Genomic DNA, 19252 nt, shown 5'->3' on the forward strand with positions numbered 1-19252 from the left:
AAAGTTATTTAGAAAACAGATATCAGTACGTGCAACTCAACAATAAAAAAACTAATCAACTAAAAATCACTCACGGAGTTCCTCAGGGGTCAGTGCTTGGTCCAAAACTATTCATCTTATATATAAATGATATCTGCAAGGTCTCAAAACAATTTAAATGTGTCCTATTTGCTGATGATACAACTTTCTACTGTTCTGGAATAAATCTGAAACAGCTCCTGACAACCGTAGAAAACGAATTAAACAAATTAAAAAACTGGTTCGACAGAAATAAATTGTCACTTAACCTGAAAAAATCGAAGTTAATTGTTTTTGGCACAAGACCAATCAAACACCAAGCTAAAATTATGGTAAACTCAATTGAGATAGAAAGAGCGTATGAAACCAAGTTTCTCGGATTAGTAATAGACTCAAAACTATGTTGGAAGCCACATATCGATAACGTAAAAAGAAAAATAGCCAAAACCGTAGGGATCCTCTACAAAACCAAGGAAGTGCTAAATAAGAGATCTTTGTACACATTGTACACTTCATTATTATTACCATATATGACCTACTGTGTGGAAATATGGGGAAATGCCTGCAAAACAAACACACTCCCTATTCTCAACCTACAAAAAAAAGCAATTCGAATTATTAATAGATCAAAATATACGGAACCCACAAATCCACTATTTATCAAATTAAATACGATGAAATTTTATGACCTGGTTGACTTTAAAATCGCCCAATTAATGTACAAAGCACACAATAACCTGCTCTGCCAAAACATTCAGAAGTTTTTCGAAATTCGAGAAAGCAGCTATGATTTAAGAGGTACCAACTTATTCAAAAAACTCAAAACAAGAACAAACATCAAGCAAAGAAGTGTATCTATCAAAGGTGTTAATCTGTGGAATAATCTCGAAACGGACCTGAAAATGAGTAAATCGCTTGCTGAGTTAAAAAACAAATTCAAAAAAATAGTACAAACAACCTACATCAATCAGAGTTAAAATGATAAATTCAAAACATTAAATATAATGATAAATCAGAACTAAGTTGATAAATAGAGAAAGGTATATAAATATCCATTATGAATTTAAGAGAAAATTGACACAAGAGTGTCAGGGTGTGGAAGTATATAATCCCGATACAAACCAAAAGTTGTAAAAATATCACGGTTAAGGGTAAAGTATGAGCCTTAATGGAGACTTCTTTCTTCTTACTTTTCTGATTGATATAAAAATGATTTATTAGATACAATCACATAACGGGGTAGGACTAGATAAGTTTTTTACTTCTTCCTACTCCCTTGAACATAATAACTGTGTTGAATGAAGATTGATTTCTTTCTTTTTACTTTTTTTATCTACCTTATTTTCTGTCAAATTATTACTGTATATATGTTTTATGTTCAATAAACAAACAAACAAACAAACAAACAAACAAACAAAAATTGCTGATCACAACAGTTAATGCATGTCAAAATTTTAAAATGTATGTCTGATTTTGTTCAGTTCAAACTACAGGTCGACAAATCCAAATGGCATTACCGTATGAATATGTAACAATCCCGTGATTTCCATAGGTAATAGCTTTTTTGAGACCTGACAGTAAAAGTATATTTCAGGATGCTCCTTGGAATAAAAGAAAAAACAAAAAATCTTCAGAGAACACACAAGCCACAAAAGAAGTGCCTGCTGATCAAAAGGTAATAGAATTTCATGAAGAATCGCACTCTGTTCATCAAACACAAGCATCTATCGGTGTTGTGACCGATTTCAGCCATTTGTTACAGGCCAAAGAAGGGAAAGTGTGCTTTAGCAGACTGGATTAATCGGGACACCCCTCTTGGGTTGATACGGTGTTGTCCTGTTCACCATATTGATGCAGTCTATGATAGGACAGACACTCAGGCAGAGAGTGCATCCTGTACAGCTGTCAGTTACAAATGGAAGATGGGTCTCAGGGTCGAACGTGATAGCCTGCAGAGAGGCAAGAAGCAAAATGTTTTCCATTAAAATCGACAAAGCCAACATGAGCTACATCAAGCCATTTTCGGCTGTCTACTCTATTCGATGTTAAAGGTGAGCTGGTGTTAGTAAGTCGGACCCACAGGGAGCTGTGGGTCCGACTTACGAACCACTCGGCCACCATGCTGCCGATCCCAAAGCAGGAGCCAGATAAACCGGGATCTCAACAAGGGCTGAAGATATATGCCTGACTTTGAATGACAAACGCAAGCATGGTACTCGTACGGCATGTTCCTTATCAGCACACACAACTACCTGATATCCTGAGTCGTTGCAGGTCATGTAACATTTTCCACAGTTGATACACATCTCCTCATCTATCAGAGCCTGAACCTGATACGTAGGACAAATGAAATATCACAATTAGACAAGATACATTGTTATTCTTTTAATCATAACTTAATCATTGCGTCTTTGAATATAGAGAAAAGTTCTCCAGTATATAAACAAATGTATTAGTTGTCATGGCAGTTATTTTTCGGGCACCCTCCCATCTCACTCTGCCCACTTTCACCTTTTTGAACTAAACTTGTGGCCCAAGTCAAATATCATTTTTAATATAGTATATATATTTTTTGTCATGTCGCAGGCGCTGAAAAATGGATGGCGGATCGCAAATGGCCCCCGGGCCGTAGTTTGGGCACCACCGCAAAAAGCTTTTATCCCAACTTGGCGCAAGCTAGCGATACATCAATTATTACCTGTTCCATGTTGTTAAGCTCTTGATAGGCTCCGATGTGGCGCAACGCTCTTGCTATCACATCCTGCAAATAAGCACACAAAAACACACATTTAAGGTGAGCGTTGATAAAGCTTTGTTTTTGATTTTTGCATTTGAACAGAACAAATCACACAATAGATTGTAGATGGTATGCGTGAGTGCGCGCCCCACACCTTGACAGCTGGAACGGTTTTTTTAGGTGCATTCGTTTTGGCGACGGTGGCTTCCATCACATCTGCACCACCGGCTACTTTGAGCTGTTTCTTGTACTGCGCAATGGCATCTGTCTTCTTCTGAAGGTATGGTCCAAAACTTGGAAGACTCTACACACGTGCGTACGCACACACGCAAGCACACACAATATCTGCAAATTCTCTCTCTCAATCTCAACATATAAAAATTTTGAACAGGAATGAGAAATGTCAAACCGAATACAGCTTTTTATATCCAGCTTTTCAGCTCACTGGGCGAGCTCGGGAATGGATCAAATACTCATGAAACAAGTAAGACATCCTAACCAAGAGCTAGTAATGCTCTGATATTACATTACGTAACAGTGCATTTGTATTCTGGTAAGAATAAATAAAGCACTTCAAAAATACTGATGCATGAAACGGTATGTATGTTTATATTTGCACTTGTGGCACAGCTGCGATGCCATGCAGATGTCTATTTGCCGGAGCCTACCCCAGCCGTCTTCGGACAGAAGGCGGGAGACACCCTGAACCGATTGCCAGCCCATCGCAGGGCACACATGCAAACTCCACACAGGAAGGCCGCAGCCGGAATTGAACCCCGCACCTCTGCATGGCATATTATTTGTCACATATTTCATTAATGAACCTTATTTATTTTGGTGGCTGTAAAAAGATGTCCCTGGCGAGTCGCACACAATCCTGACCCTATTTTGGCAGTTACCTGCATCCGTTCTACACACCCTGCGAATTGGGGTACGGTGGCAGAGTAAAGATGACTACGTCTCTTGTGCCGGCCACACAATTTTTTTTCCCTGAGGGGAGGAGTCTATCTGAGGGCAGACCATTAATTGAGAAATGGTCTATGGATCACTATTTTAGGACGATCGCTATGACCACATTTTATACATTGTACCTGTCCAACCAGATCTTCCAGTCTCGGAATGGGTTTTCCCTTCTGGTGTCTCTCTGTTGGAGGAGACTGCCCATCCCAGGCGCTCATGTCAAGGCTCTTCAAGTATAGCAAGGTCTTTAAACCTATGCATCCACAGAACTCTCACCACAACGTATTCACAAACCACACTAAATGTATGGAGGGGGTGCAACATACCCACACAGTAGTCCTCGATCAAAGTGAAGTCTTGGTTCTGTACAGCACTGCACACCTGTGTATACATTTTGTTTTGGTCACCCAAACCATAGAAAATGGATGCCGCTTAATTGAAATGGCTTTCATGTGCCTAACTGTCAGGTCGTAAAATCACACGACCTATGCTAGCCAAGCAGGAAATGAAGGCGTAACGATATCAAATTCAACCGCATGAAAGAAAAGCAAATGGGCGCAAAGACTGTCCCAGTGATTTTGTCACCTGTAGCACGGAGGCACCAGCATGAAGAAACTGTAAACCGGTTTCTGCTGAGTCAATTCCCCCGGTGGCCAAAACTGGAAAGCCGGGAAGTGCCCTGGCGATGGCTGATACGGCTCGGAGAGCAATTGGTCTGATGGCGTTACCTGCACCAATGATAATAGCAACCCATGTGCCAGTGATTCGATAAGGTCTATTTATGCTTATGCATCGGTCACTCCAAAAGTTTCAAAAAGACTCAAACGGTAGCGTTTAACTTTACGATGGCCCGATGATGAATGATGCTTTAATTGGGAAATGGATCTGCAAAACTGTAACCAATATTGTAACCGACTGCATTTGAATTCCCAAATGAATTCTCGCTCTTTTCTCCCACTTTGGCTTGGCTCATGAATTCAGGGTGGGTTTTAGGCAATGCGTTGTGAAAAATACGCAAGGTGCCTTCAAGAGCAAGTGCAAACCGAAACATGTGACGCGTATGTGTCTTTACCCGACACCCCTCCGTATGTGGTGCGTTTGCCAGCTCCAACACCCGGCCAGGGTGAGCCATCCGCCTTCAGTCCCATCATGCCTGAAACCGTGTTTGTGGCTGTAACTCCATCTGCTCCACCTGATTTACACATTGGTTGTATCCAAGCATTTGTAATCGATTAGTATTTGAGTTCCGATGCAGCCATGCGCAGTATTCCGCACAGAAGTTAAACAAGAGGTACAGTGGAATATGAAAACATGCGTATACCTTCATAGGCGGCCTTGGCAATATCAACGATGTTGGTAACGTTTGGGGTCAGTTTGGCAAAGAATGGGATGGAAGAAGCAGCTTGCACCCAGCGACAAATGTTACGCACCAGCACAGGGTCCTAATGTGTTATATACGCTGTAAATGAACAACCTTTCCAAAAAGGGACACTTAAGTTATGCGTGTGGATTGCTATGCGTGTGGGGAAGAGAGCAGAAAGCGAGAGAGAGAGAGAGAGAGTGTGTACCTGCCCACAGGCCAACCCCATGCCTCTCTCTCCCATCCCATGAGGACAGGACAGGTTCAACTCCAAAGCATCAGCACCCGATTTCTAATGAAGCATCCACGTCAATTTTACGTCTACAACAACACTTACCGTAACATGCGGAGAACACGTGAGTCAACGCTTACCACAGCCATCTGAGCTAGTTCTGTCCAGTCTTCCTGGTTGTAACCACACATGATACTGGAGATCACAATCTGGTTGACAGACGAAAAAAAAAGTAGATTTTTCCCAAATCCATCGCAACAGAAAAGTCATGTAATGAGCAAGAGTAACAACTTGCATTTTTGGGAAAGTCTTTCTTAAGCTCAGCCACGGACTGGCACCAGTAGGCTGCCGTCTTTTCACTGATCAGCTCAATGTTGAGGAACGATCCCTGACCCGGTCCGAAGACGTGACCGGAAGTGGTACCGCGTACGATACGAGGAGAAACATTAGTAACCAGGTCCTGCAGAGACAGAGGAACGCAATCGGGCCATTCGGTATATCATCAACACATGGCAACGTCATTCGGCATAATCCGAGCGGAATTCAGCATTGCGGGGCAAGTGTGCCTTTACTTTATCTAATCCGAACGTCTTGGTCAAGGCAAAACCCCATCCTTGTTCGAAAGCTCTTCGGATCATGGCGGCGCTGGTGGTGGGAGGGGCAGAGGCCAAACCGAATGGGTTGGGAAACTTTATTCCGCAAACCTCCACGCTGATGTCCACCTGATCGATAGCGCTGTAGAATAGCGGCATCTTTGGAACCGTATCCACTGTCTGGCCATAGAGGGACTGCAGAATGAAAACAGATGGGATCCTTAACAACAACAACAAAAAAAAAAGTATAAATATCTTGTTACATTAGCCTGTGCATTTTGCACATGCTCTTTGCTTCAATGAATTTGTATTTTTTTCCCCCCGCTCTGATGGTTGCAATTTAAGGAGAGATATGACTTCCAACCATAGTAAAAAGACAAAATATATATGACAAAGGGTGTAAAAAAAAAAGTGAAAAGATGATAGGAAGTGTGATGAAAACTGGAATCTGTTCTTTCACTGATCACAGATGCTAAGTGTTGTCTCTTGCCTCCCTCTCAAGTGGCAAGCGTGCACTTTAAAGTTTTCATTTGTATCCTTATTTTAGTCTTGAATCCTGCGCTTCTAGCGATTAAAAAAAAAAAAAAGCACCATTTTGCTGTAAAATGTGAGCTGCCATTCAATAAACCGAATGTAACCTTTAGACAATGACGCACTCAAAGCTGTGGATTTACAGGAGGGGCATATGTTGTCAAGATAAGTGCTCATCGTTATAGTAGATCGCACGGAATGATGCCATTTCAAGAAATAGTAAAAAAATAATTTTAAAAAAGTCATGGACATGGCCCGGAACAGTTGAATTGGCCAAATATGCGATTCTTGCTGGTTCCTGATTATCCAATGAAAATTGTGTCTGTTTGGTGATCTCAAAATGAAGAGATACTTTTTCCTCTCGTCGGTATTCATTCATTAACTTCTCAAATGTGAGGACAGAACAAGAGAAGTTTCCGATGCACACGACCTGTATGTATCGATGAATATGCCAGGAGGCCTGTTTGCCATCATTCACGGACTCCACCGTGGTGTTTGCCAGTCCGGCGACGTCTCCTCCTGCAAACACCCCGGGCTCGCTGGTTTGCATGGTTTCTGTGTTGACCTCAGGAGTACCCCAACGGCTCAGCTTGACCGGAGACAGGGCCTCGCTCACTGCACACGGAATAAACGTACAAAAAAAAAAATTGTCTCCTTGAAAAAGAAGAACGTATGAATTATGTGGGAATAGCTGAGCGGATCAATATCGCGAAGGCATTCGAGTAAGGACAGTCAACCGGCCGCACTCAAAGTGGCGCTAGACTCATTTTTCGAAATGAAAATGTTTCTCGGAGCGCGGCAGTTTTGAGTTGCAGCAACAGTGTTCACCACTTGATGGAAGATTCCACTAAAGAACCACCAAAGAAGAGGACGAGTGGGTCAAAATGCTGCCTGGGAAACAGAGTCGGTAAGTTCAGGACCAGTTAGTAGCCACTGCAACGCAGAGCTCCAAAGTACACCAACGGCAAGACAGTTTGAAGTGCATGAGGGGTTCTAAAATTGGTGCCCTCCCAAAACGCTTCACAGTGTGACACACGCATGCGGTGGCTTAACTGGCGGTCGGCTGTTGCGTACGTGGGTATTAAAATCTATTCGGAGGGCGCTTTGCTTCGAGCCATCCATTTTCCAATCCGCTTCTCCTCACGAAAGGTCACGGGTGGGCCGATGTGAACGAATGATGGCCCCCTCCATCGCCTTGCCTTCGAGTCCGATTACCTGCCGGCTCGCTGAGCATGGAACCAAAGGCGCTGATGATGTAGTCCGCCTTCAAACGCACAACTTGGTCTTCATCTTCCATCCAATTTCCGTCCTCGGCCTGCTCAGTGCGACAAAACTGCAGTCCGGCGACGCGCCCGTTCTTCATGATGACCTCTCGTGGAGAGAGGAAAGGGAGGAACTCGCACTGCTCCTCCTTCGCCAGCTCCATCTGATCAAAGACGGGCATTCGTTTCTCTCTCTTTCTCCCTGCTTATCCACGGACATCCCTACCTCCTCAGGAACAGCCCTGATGTTGGTGAATCCCTTCCTGAAGCAGACAAACACTTTCCTGGCCCCGCAGCGGAGGGCAGAGGTGGCACAGTCGAAGGCGGTGTCGCCGGCACCCAGGACAATGACCGCTCCTCGTAACTCAGGAAGGGAGGAGCCACACCGGCACATCCCTGGAGGGAGAGAGACGGCGCGATGGGACACTCGTGGGAACGGTGAGTGTGTGGACGTGTGCGCCGAGTGCAAAACCTCTCTTGCTTGCCGTGGCCACCATGGGCAGAAAATCTTTGGACGTGAAGAAGCCTTGATCCGTGGATAAACCCTGGAAGATTTTGGCTCTGTTGGCCTGAGGGAGCCCTAAAATGACATATAAGTTTTCTTTCATTTGACTTAATGATAACCTTTGTTATCATTAATGATAACCGTTTGTTTCAAGTTCAAGTGATCAAATTGCCTTAAAAAGTCTGACTCCAAGCAACACAACTTGAAAAATACGCTCATGTTCAAGTCGCCAGAACATCTGGATTCTTTTTTTTTCCTGGCTTGTTTCAGTGGAAGAGCGCTCACCGATTCCGACGAAGATCGCCTTGAATCCGTCTTCTTTCAAAGAAGTCAGAGTCATTCCGTTCATACCGAGACCTTTCTCACACACGACCTGGTATGGATCACAAAGCAATCATGAAAATGACATCAGGGTGCCTGAGGGCTCCGGTAACGACCAATTATGGACGGCTCAGGTGGGGGAAGCCCCCTTCCAGGATGACCAGGCTGCAACGGATGCCCAGTGGGCAACATTTGACACATTATTGTACTCGACAAAATGGAAAATGGAGCTCATACCTTGACTCCCAGGTCCTTCATCAAGTCTATTTCAAATTGGACCACCTCATATGGAAGACGGAACTGGGGGATTTCTGCTGTGCTGCATGAAAGCACAAAAGCAATTCTTTTATGCGACGATGTTCATACTGATACCCTGTCATCTGATTGAGCAAATACATAAGATAAGGAATGATTTCCTTTGTTTTGGCAAACCCGTTTCACACATGTGCAAGTATGAAAACCAGCCTGGATGGAAAAAGTAAACCTTCATAGGTGTTTGTTTTTGATTTTGTTTTTGATTGAGACAACAGGTTCATCCGGTACTTCAGATGTGTGGTTTGTCTGTAACTCTGCGTACCACACGATGATATGCTGCCTCAGTAAATATTCTGAGAGCAACACGACACGCAACAAACTGCAATTGTTCAACAGCGGTTGGAATATTTGATAAATGACCCTACCTTAGCCCTCCTGTGTATTTTTGTTTCTCAAATATGGTGATGTTATCATATCCGAGGCGGCCAAGAAAAGACGCGCAGCTAATAGAAGCCGGGCCACAGCCAATAAGAGCAATGGGCGCGTGGTAAGACTCCAGCATCTCATCAGGCGGCGGGAGCTCGGGATTTCGGATCTGAGGGATGCCCATCTTACTGAAGACCTGCGAAGACGCACGCGCATCACGTTTCAAGATTGCCTCCAAATCCATTCATCAGTGAAATCCTCAATGCGCAATGGCAAACAAAGGCCACCCGGGGGAAGATATTTTGAGTCACGGGAGAAAATGTTTAACTTTTAACGAGACACCAAACTAATGTGGATTTAAAAAGACAACAACAGTTGTGTGTCCGAAGTCTAAATCTGGATGGGCAGTCAACATTTCTCAGACTCCTGGGAAAATTAATCAAATACCGGTACATATGAAATCCATTTTTTTCTCTCTCTATTATTTATACTGTATATATATAATCTGAGGGCGGCCCGGTAGTCCAGTGGTTAGCACGTCGGCTTCACAGTGCAGAGGTACCGGGTTCGATTCCAGCTCCGGCCTCCCTGTGTGGAGTTTGCATGTTCTCCCCGGGCCTGCGTGGGTTTTCTCCGGGTGCTCCGGTTTCCTCCCACATTCCAAAAACATGCATGTCAGGCTGATTGGACGCTCTAAATTGTCCCTAGGTGTGAGTGTGGGCGTGGATGGTTGTTCGTCTCTGTGTGCCCTGCGATTGGCTGGCTACTGATTCAGGGTGTCCCCCGCCTACTGCCCGGAGACGGCTGGGATAGGCTCCAGCACCCCCCGCGACCCTGGTGAGGATCAAGCGGTTCGGAAAATGGATGGATGGATATATAATCTGTGTCTAATGTGGCCATTCATTGCAAAGTATATATATTTTTAAATATAATTTAGTGTTGGTTGTACCTCAGTAGCAAATTGCTGCAACCCTCCAATGTTAATGGGACCTTCCTCAGAGGCGTACAGATTGCAGCCCCCAACGCACAGCTCCGATGTGGGACAGACCATTCCGCAGGTCAGACCGAGAGGGTTGTCAGACAGGATGGCCCGCGCTGCTCCATAGTAGTTCTGACATGTCGAAAGACATACAGCAAATGCGCACATAAAAATACAAATATCTGACACTCGTATACGGTGGCGGAGACTTTCTAAGTTTGCCCGCTTTCAAAAGCACTTTGCATAAAGGTGATACATTCTTGTGCAACGGCACAAGAATCAAGACGGGCGCCTGTTTTTACAGTCAAGTGCAGCTGTGCCGCGATTGAATATCGAGCCTCGAGTGTGTGCAGTACCTTATTCGAGATGCTTGTAATGAATGACTTGATGTCCAAGTTAGTGGGGCAGCTCTTCTGACAGGGAGCATCCGCACATTTGAGACACCTAATCACAGAATTGACACAGTTGAAAGCGTAGTCAGGCTGAGTCAATTGCGGAGTTCGTCAAAGCTCTTTCGACATCACTTGGACAAAAACATCGGTGTCATTCACGTCATTTGGAATACGAAGAGGATGACAGGACGGACTTATTTGATTCTCACCTCAGAGCTTCTCGAAGAGCTCCCCGCTCACTCAGGGTTGTGTGTTTTATATCATCAAAGTTGTTCTCTAACTTAACACAGGACTAGGGGACAGATAAAATTACTCAAGAGAGAAATTGATGTCACCTGTCACATAAGCAAGCCATTTTGATTGCTGGTGTACAAATTTCGACTCATTGGTGAATCAATTTGACGTAAACGTCAAGCAGAGCAAGACTTACATCACAGCCCCTGTCAGGATTGCGCTTCCAGTGTTTCTTTTCTTTCTTTTTGCTCGCCGTGGACATGATCTGAGCGTGAGTCTTGACCCTTGGGTTCAGAGCCAAGATGCTCTAAAAAGTACAAGGAAACAATCAAACATCTCAGCTCATCGAGAAACCTTGTTAGTGAGACATGTTTGTTTTGCTGGTCATATACAGTTACACACAAACACACATGCTCCCCCCAGTCATCACCGCCATTTATCCGGTGTCTTTCAAACGTAACATTTTACTGCTGCATTGGAGAGCTTAGTAACATTCCTGTTATCTCCCTTTATGGCAAAACACCGACATTATGGAACATTCTGAGAAGTTTGCTTGTTTGACTGTTTGGGGTCGAGTAGATAAGATATTGAAGCGCTTTCAGGTCATTGCACGGAGGTTTTGTGCCCGGTTGAGGGTATGCACAAAACAAAAGGAAAAAAAAGTCTTTAATTTTATACCACAATGACATCTGCTAGGAAAAGAGACATTCTGAGATGGTAAAAAGTGCAATCGTTTAGAATCACATAAATTGAGGTTCTAATCAATTTCGGTTCAGAGTTCCTGCAACTGCAAATTATTGTGCAATTTGTTATTCGGTGGTTTTCCCACATGGCCACAACTTAAGTTAGACAGTGAAAAGGGACTTGGAATCACTGCTCTTTCATAGATAACTGCCTCAAGCAAAGGGGGAAAATGGAATAGGAATGGATAAAAAATATATTTTGTTTATGATTTTGTGTTATGGTTAATGTTTTATGTCCTGCGTTCTGTAGCGTGCTTTGTAACAGGTGCAGCTGGTGTGAAAGCGCTACTGTATATAAATAAAGTTGAGTTTAATTGAGAAGAGAGGCAATAATCGTTTTCTTTTTTTCGGGGGTTGTGGGGTGTTTCTGTTATTTTAATAAATACTCGAAAATTAGAACGAGGTTTTTGGAAAGGCGAGCTTCTAATGTAGGTTTTACATCAGTGACTTGAATAATTGCCGAGTATTTGTACATTTGTTTACCTACTGCAGCGATTTCAAGAACGAGACTTGGGGCAATGACATGTTCAGGGTCACATGAGGTTGTTTATCAAAGCACATCTTCACAATCTACAACGGCCAGCGCATTCCTCAACACTACTTTCACACTACCGTAGCTGAGGTGACAATCGTAGCACAACACATCGCTCATTTTAAAAATATTTGCTCACTTTAAGTATTAGTGCAACTTGAAGTGTGCCAAAAAAGTGCACGTAGGTCTAGAAGCTTTTTTTTCCCACAACATTGCTCATCTACAAAAAACTGTGTTCTGAATTTTACTCCATTTTAGTTTGACAGGTGGTTGCACGCAATAAAATCATCTGCATTCAAGTTTTTAAAGGAGACTCAACATCGACTTAAAACGTATCTCTATCCGTATGAGTCAATTGCCCACGACAACCTGACGAAATGAAATTGAGTAAATTCAACAAACCATTTTTCTGTGTAAACAGTATATGACTATGAATAAACGACATTTTAATGATTTTACCATGAAAAAATATTTATTTGTGTCAATATAATGTATGACACAAATTGTGAGATTGAGAAGAATGAATGTATCTACAGGTTACAGTAGGCAGAGCGCAGTGCTGTTTTCATGGTTTCGACACGCGTGTCGCTTCTACGAGGCTGTGGATGCTTGTCTTGCCCAAGTCCGCAGAACAGACAGAAAACACACCAAAGTTACCTCGATGTCTGGAAGATCTTTACTTAGCATGACGGCTCTTTTCTCCTTGTCAGCAGCACCAAAGAGTTCCTGAAGATTCTGGAAATTGGAGAGCTCCCTAAGCCTTATCAGCGTCTTGTTATACAACAGTCCCGAGAGAGATGCATTTTCCCCGCTGAACCTGGCAATTTGGAAGACCGGGTGGAGCTTATTGGACTCTTCAGGGATCAAAGTTTAGCAGTGCCGCGAGGTGCTCAGATTCAAATGTGCATTGCGCCCAAGCTCCAGACAGATTAAACAATAACCATTGCAAAGTGTCGGCTCCAAACTCCACCTCCTCTGAGATCATTGTCTTATTTATTTTACTATTATAATTTTTTTTTCTATACAGCGAGGTACGCTGGTGGCAGCGTCATGCTTGGGGGCTCTTTTTCTTCAACTGGAACTGGGGCCTCAAGGTGGAGGAAAATATGAACGGTTTGGAAAAAAAACATTTACAGAGGTTTAAAATGAGTTTGTTGATTTTGAACAGCCACACCCCTGTCATAAGAGGAAGCCTTAACGTGTCTGAATAACTAAATCTGAATAATTTTTTGGGGGGATTACACCCCCCCTCCCCCCAAAAAAGCCTGGCATTTGAGAAGTGGAGTATAGATTTTTTTTTTAAATCCACTGTACATAAATCTGTCTGCTAATTGTTGTTACAAGTATTAAATTAAAAAACGGACAATTATAAGACATGTTAAACTTACACACAACATAGAGACGTATTAACTCGATAATCGACACTGACAAAACATTTTTGTGTGCTGACGTTATGAGCACAACCCACCGTCACGTTAACTGTTCCAAGCTGTGACTTAAATGCTTATGAGAGCAAATTCTCATTTTGCCTCCAATGTGCAGGAAATGAGAAGATGAGGCGACACGTGATCTCTTTTGGACACACTGCTCTACTTGCCTTTACTACCCATGCACATGAACATGCGCAAATACACAAACCAACCCTCACACGACCTTGTCGACTCCTTCAGCAACTTCCAGCGTGGAAAGTACAGAGAAGGCTCATGGGCCGTACGTAACTCCTGGGTCCAGTATAACTAAACTTTAACATTATGTAAGCAAGAGTGCAAAATAATAACACACTCCCATTCCGTACAACTGACTTGGAACATCATGAGGTGAAGTGCTACAGTGGAACTTTACAAAGTTATGATATCAAGCGTCAGTCAATTAGGGCCTGCTTACACTATTTTTTTAAAGAGAAAAAATGTGCGGGAGCTTCATTTTGGCCGTTTGTTTGTGCATGTGTCTAAAAACAGAGTCCAGTGCAGAAGCCAATTGAATGATTTAATCTGGATTTGATGTTCAACTATTTTGGTGTGCCTGTGTCAAATGTCATGAAGGTAGAGCATCGAAGCGGCAGTGGCGAGAAGGGCGACAACAGTGGCCATGGCAACACCTAAACACAAAAGGGCAGAATCAGAACAGCGCATGTGTTAACTACGGTAACGATATAGTGATGCACAACGGGTGGCGGTCGAAAGCAAAACAGCTTGCGCAAAGAGCTTTCATTATCTGATTGAGGTTTTTTTTGTAAGCAATTTGTAGTCAGTTAGTAATACTGAAGAACCTTTAACAACAAAGAGAGGCCATAAAAATCGTTATGTTTACCTATGTAGTTGTTTCTCTTTGGTTCTTGCACGTCAATTTCTGCAGTGGACTCTGGAAAAACAACACAACAAAAACACAACACAATCATCACAAGTGCCCTTGAAAGACAAGCGCCAAGTTGCTTTCAAATACACACATTTTTCAAATACAATACAGAATTTGAACGTTCTAAAGGAACAGATCAACCTGGAGGTCAAACACAAGATATTTTGTTTGTCTCGACTCAGTGAATGGATTTCACTTAGCAAAAGTGTGGGTGCCCACAAGGGCTGTGTTCACGCCCACAATGACTTCTTCACTCATCTGATACCATCCCGATATGGCATAGAAGGAACGGTTCCTCACCTTCCGATTCTCCACTTTCGATGATTTCGGCAACAATTTCTTGCTTGGTATCCAAGTTGTGATCAGCTGCGTTGACGTCCAACATTTCTTTCAACCTGTCAATCACCTCAGATGGGTCCTCGTCGTTGAACCGGTAGTCACACACACAAAGAGTCCCATTCGCCTTTGCAGGACAAAAGACACGATGGGGGAGGCAGAATTGCTCTGAAAGACATGACCAATCAGCATACATTTTAGTACATGAAAGCATGAAATGGTTCTTGAGAATTTTACTGCGTGAAACAAGCTGCCCCAGTCTTGGAAGGACAGCCTTTACATTTCACATTCATGTTGCTAACGAAGGGTTAAAGAGTTGAGGTGGAACTTGCCAAAATGCCATTCAATATGACTGCCAGTATTGTTTTTTGTGAATGCACAGAACATGTCGTTGACGGTACTAATCCTGCAGAGTCCTCGGTACGATATTTAAAGGACATTCAAATCACAAAGGATCCATAATAACAACACATAACCGACAATTTACCAAATACAGCTCTCAGATCAATAGCACACTATATCGGCGTCCAATGTCCTTTAGATTCCAAGAGCTCAATGAGCTAAATGTCAGTTGGCAAAACGTGTGGGTACTCACGTTATGAATTCCAGAGTGGCCTCATGATAATGAGACGTTAGAATGTAACGAGACAACGACCCTAGCGAACAGACATCAGTCACTTACTTTAGTTAATATGTATCGACTTGCTGTGTTACAATTAACTGATGAACTTTGCGCTTGAGGATTAGACGTGTTTTCTTGTGTTGAATGACATATTATAATCCTACAGGATGAACCGCTGTATCTTTTTTTTTTTTTTTCCGAAAAAAAGATGCTGGAGGGGTCCACAATTTTTCATCAGTGCAACTGATAGTTTTATTTTTGTTTTTTTTTAATTCATCAAGGGGGCACTCATACCTCTTTCAAAGGTCAGTATTGTAACGCATGATCAAACCATATGTTTGGTAGAGGAAAGCTAGCGGACGCGATGGAGTGGATTGATGATTAAACAAAGTAAATGAGGCCAGAAGTGCGGAGAAGTACCTGTCCCCGGTTTCTCTGTGCCGACTTCCTTGCTCTCATCTTCTGTAGCCAAAAGCTCATCAAGCAGCATCTGAACTCTCGTGACCATCGTAGAGACCACATCTTTCTTCAGAATCTATAGAAAGATTGAATATTTCATGACAAAAGGGAGACAATTTGCAGTTGGAAAAGAAAGGTCTACCTTCTCAGCCAGTTTGGCCTTTGGTTTGTTGTTGTGTACGTAAGCTCGACTGTGGATGGCTCCTCTGACAGACAAGGCGCCTCCGCATTGCTGGACCACGTCTCTTAAAGTGTCCTGTTGTGCCTGACATGCATCAAGAAAATGCCTTGACATCTGCCAAACTGTGCAGGAGCATTTTGCACTGTCACATGTTCCTCAAGACCAAGTAGGGGACAATGTCAGGACAAGGGGACAACTTTTCAATCTTGCCATAGTAATTGCATACGTTGGTGTGAAAACAGCGTGTTTGTATCTTACCGGTGTGACGAGCAGCTGAGCGGTGAGCAACTGTCTCACATTCCTCTTCTGCAAAATGTTGATCAGACGTAAGACTTTAGAATACATGCTTTAAAAACAGGCCTGTCCTTGTGCGTGTCTCGCTAAGGCCAAGAATTGATTCCGATTTCTGAAAATCGACTTAATTTACAAGGGACGATTCGATTCGAGTTATGATTCACTTTGATTGCTTTTTGATGCAGTTGAGGATTTCATGTGGTACCAATTTTATTATTTCTACTACTTCTACGATGGCACAAATGTCCCATTACACCCAATTCCACTGGCGCAGAGTCTTGCAAAATACCAAAAGAAAGAAAACTCCACCCATGCACACAATTACAATGCGCTTGGCGCTAAAATTGCGCTTGGGGTGAAAAAAGTCGCCCTTTCCGTTCATGTTTACATAACCTGTCCTGCTGTGAGTTCTGCATCATCGGGCAGCTGGATACCATCAATCAAACAGACTGCATTCTCAATCTGGTACGTCCACACTTTCAGTCCCTCCTAAAACATGGGAGGCATGTTGAATAAATCCATACACATTCTGGAAGACTGGAAGATTTCATGTCAGTACACATACCTTAAGACACTCATCCATGCTCTTTGTACAGGCTTTGTTGTCTGGTAGCGGAACAAGTAAGTCCACCTTCACACAACAACTAATTGTGGACCAGGACGAACATACGGCTGCCTGATACTTCCAATCAGCAGGCTTGGCCAAACTCTGGAAGAGATTCACAAAAAATCCTTGAGTGCCACGGAAAGGTATCCAAAGGTGGACATTCTGTCAGTACTGCCGGAAGGTCCGTTAGCTTTCTAAAAGCTGCAGAGAGAAGATATGACTGAGGACTCACCTTGGGATCTTTTATATCAAATGTTCTGCAGCTAATTCTGATGGGACGGATTAAAGATGTACAACAAGTAACTCAGCCATTCAGCACAATCCACTGAGGCAGTCGTGCCAAAGGATACTTTCTGGATTTGGGGTTGATATGCAGTGTGACACAGTCTGTGACTTCATTATCATCAGCTTTCCATAGGCTTTCAGAGGATATCAGGCGCTGCACTGCAAACACCAGCTTCACACACACAGACACAAACACACACACACACACACTTAAATTTTGTAATTGAATAAACATTTTTATGAGGAATAAAATAAAGATTTTCATATATTATACACCCACACACACACACTGTCTGTCTGTGTATAAATACAAGTACTGCCACCTACTGTAGTGAATGTGCAATTACACATAGAAAGCAGCCCTTCTCCCTATTTGAGAAGGATTGATCTCAGTGTAAAAAGGAGCCTCACCTGACGAAGTGAGGCTAGTGTTTCCTTTGCATCGGCATCAGAGATGACAAATACTCCGATCACAGACAAGCCCCCAGGCAACATTCTGGAAACCTGCACAAACCAATTCAGAATGCACACCGGTAAAAACAGATGTGATTCAGTTACTGCACATCTTTCACATTGTACAACTCATTTTCCTTGGACTTTCTGCCTAAAAAAAAAACCCCGAAATGGGTCGTGACCACCTGAGTATGGTCATCCCCGTCTTATATCGAGTTCCTACCTGTCGAGCGTGCTCACTGATCCATTCTTTGTCCGGGGACTTTCCTGCACCAACAAGGGGCTCCTCTCTTGAAGGTGTTCGACATGCCATGATGACAAAATCCCTCTGTATTGAGTTCTGAAATGTGCAATCATTAAGGGCAGTCTTAATTTCATGACTGTGCTGAAGCAATATACTGCATGTAGGTGGGCGCCAAGAAAAAAAATGACAATATCGAGGGAAAGTTCATGTATTTCAATAGTTTGTTTCATGTACGTTCACACATCGCACTGTGAGCCACGAGCTTCTTGTGCAATTTCTTTTTGAGACCCTTTCTCTTCAATGGAAGGTGCCAAGTCATCAGTCTTCCCCATGATTCTGAAGCCTACTTTGCCAGAGCCAGACTGAGACCGTTTAAAGGCTGCGAATAACCTCTGCAGTTCTTTTGTGTCAATTAGCTGTCAAGGTTAGGACACAAGAAGCCTACTTGGATGAACTTTCTGATGATTCTTCGAATTTTGTAAAAATACTGGATTTTTGTCTCTTTCTGTCATAATCATCAAAATTGAAACAAATAAAGGCTTGAAATATTTCACTTATCTATAACTACAATGTAGTAAGTGTCAGTAAAAGGTTGCTTAGGTCTGGTGAATATTACCAGCTGGACAAGCTCTCAAACCAACTGCAACAGATGTTAACTTACCTGTCCAATGACCAGGCCAGTGACATGATCCGATTGTTGTTCACATAGTTTGGACAGATATACCTCCACAGTATCGTCTACTATGTAACCACGGCCCATCCTACCTGCATAATAACACAGAACTCCTTTAAATGCCATTTTAATTGTCAGGCTGCAATAAGAATGGAAAGAGAAGCGGAGACGTGGCATCATAGAAAAAAAGAACTAGAAAACTTTAGGCACGTTGAACGTAACAGTGAGTCGAAGCAAGACACATTAAATTACAAACAGCTTAATGTTAGTCCAGTATTAGTGTTAAGTTAGCAAGCACACAAGAATAAAGTACGTTTAGCTAGCGATAGTCACCTGAACTTAGTGGTCAAAGTACTGACGTACAGACTCAAAAATGACCCATCAACGTACAGTGTGGAAGATACCTGCAAAAAGACCCTTGCCAAAATATAAATTCAAATGCTGGCATTTGACTATTTTTGATACTTTGAGGTGGATCAGCAATAGAACAAAAACTGTATTTACCAGAATGCTTTGCGTTTGAGACTTCCGTCGCATCTGACTGTTGTTTCCGTCACTTCTGATTCTATTATTGCAATCATTCAACTCCGTTTTAGTTTTCAAAATAAAATAAGAACAACGAGTAAAATTATATTTCCCCACACCATATTGCCACAATTAGGT

At 42.8% G+C, this 19252-nt stretch overlaps 2 protein-coding genes across 3 annotated transcripts; both read right to left on the reverse strand.

The window, feature by feature from the left end:
* Positions 1 to 1189: 1189 nt before the first annotated feature.
* dpydb (dihydropyrimidine dehydrogenase b) lies at positions 1190 to 13021 on the reverse strand. Its single transcript, XM_086128299.1, has 25 exons — positions 12738 to 13021; positions 11002 to 11112; positions 10781 to 10863; positions 10536 to 10623; positions 10150 to 10311; positions 9200 to 9396; positions 8757 to 8838; positions 8484 to 8571; positions 8166 to 8273; positions 7920 to 8089; positions 7647 to 7857; positions 6862 to 7046; positions 5880 to 6095; positions 5603 to 5767; positions 5448 to 5516; positions 5284 to 5367; positions 5037 to 5157; positions 4788 to 4907; positions 4301 to 4443; positions 4042 to 4096; positions 3847 to 3968; positions 2910 to 3059; positions 2717 to 2779; positions 2271 to 2348; positions 1190 to 1967 (listed from the first exon to the last, which is right to left on the reverse strand). Exons 1-25 carry the CDS (start codon positions 12765 to 12767, stop codon positions 1803 to 1805), a joined length of 3066 nt encoding a protein of 1021 aa, XP_085984425.1. The 5' UTR covers positions 12768 to 13021; the 3' UTR covers positions 1190 to 1802.
* A 1026-nt stretch (positions 13022 to 14047) lies between these two features.
* Positions 14048 to 19120, reverse strand: odr4 (odr-4 GPCR localization factor homolog). 2 transcript variants are annotated; one of them, XM_086128502.1, is made up of 14 exons: positions 18923 to 19120; positions 18578 to 18677; positions 17896 to 18012; positions 17631 to 17723; positions 17285 to 17391; positions 17167 to 17203; positions 16893 to 17036; positions 16721 to 16816; positions 16292 to 16339; positions 15995 to 16117; positions 15814 to 15928; positions 14736 to 14939; positions 14391 to 14441; positions 14048 to 14178 (listed from the first exon to the last, which is right to left on the reverse strand). In XM_086128502.1, the coding sequence occupies exons 2-14, from the start codon at positions 18674 to 18676 to the stop codon at positions 14108 to 14110; spliced, it is 1305 nt and encodes a 434-aa protein (XP_085984628.1). In that variant the 5' UTR covers position 18677; positions 18923 to 19120; the 3' UTR covers positions 14048 to 14107. The 2 variants fall into 2 exon arrangements, with proteins under 2 accessions (XP_085984628.1, XP_085984627.1); XM_086128501.1 differs by having other exon boundaries at positions 18578 to 18681; positions 18923 to 19119.
* Positions 19121 to 19252: the final 132 nt, after the last annotated feature.

The sequence above is a fragment of the Hippocampus guttulatus genome, chromosome 14, assembly GCF_054856545.1.
Source record: "Hippocampus guttulatus isolate MCC_2025c chromosome 14, RoL_Hgut_1.0, whole genome shotgun sequence".
NCBI lineage: Eukaryota > Metazoa > Chordata > Actinopteri > Syngnathiformes > Syngnathidae > Hippocampus > Hippocampus guttulatus.

Coding starts and splice junctions, on each gene's coding strand:
- dpydb (XM_086128299.1), bottom strand. CDS start 12,767: ATGCTAAGTAAAGATCTTCCAGACATCGAG. Junction 4,097..4,300: donor CTGGTGCCTCCGTGCTACAG/GTGACAAAATCA, acceptor ATGTATACACAG/GTGTGCAGTGCTGTACAGAA. Junction 3,060..3,846: donor TGGAAGATCTGGTTGGACAG/GTACAATGTATA, acceptor GCACGTGTGTAG/AGTCTTCCAAGTTTTGGACC.
- odr4 (XM_086128502.1), bottom strand. CDS start 18,676: ATGGGCCGTGGTTACATAGTAGACGATACTGTGGAGGTATATCTGTCC. Junction 17,204..17,284: donor ATCAACCCCAAATCCAGAAA/GTATCCTTTGGC, acceptor CCGTCCCATCAG/AATTAGCTGCAGAACATTTG. Junction 15,929..15,994: donor AGGCCAAACTGGCTGAGAAG/GTAGACCTTTCT, acceptor ATCTTTCTATAG/ATTCTGAAGAAAGATGTGGT.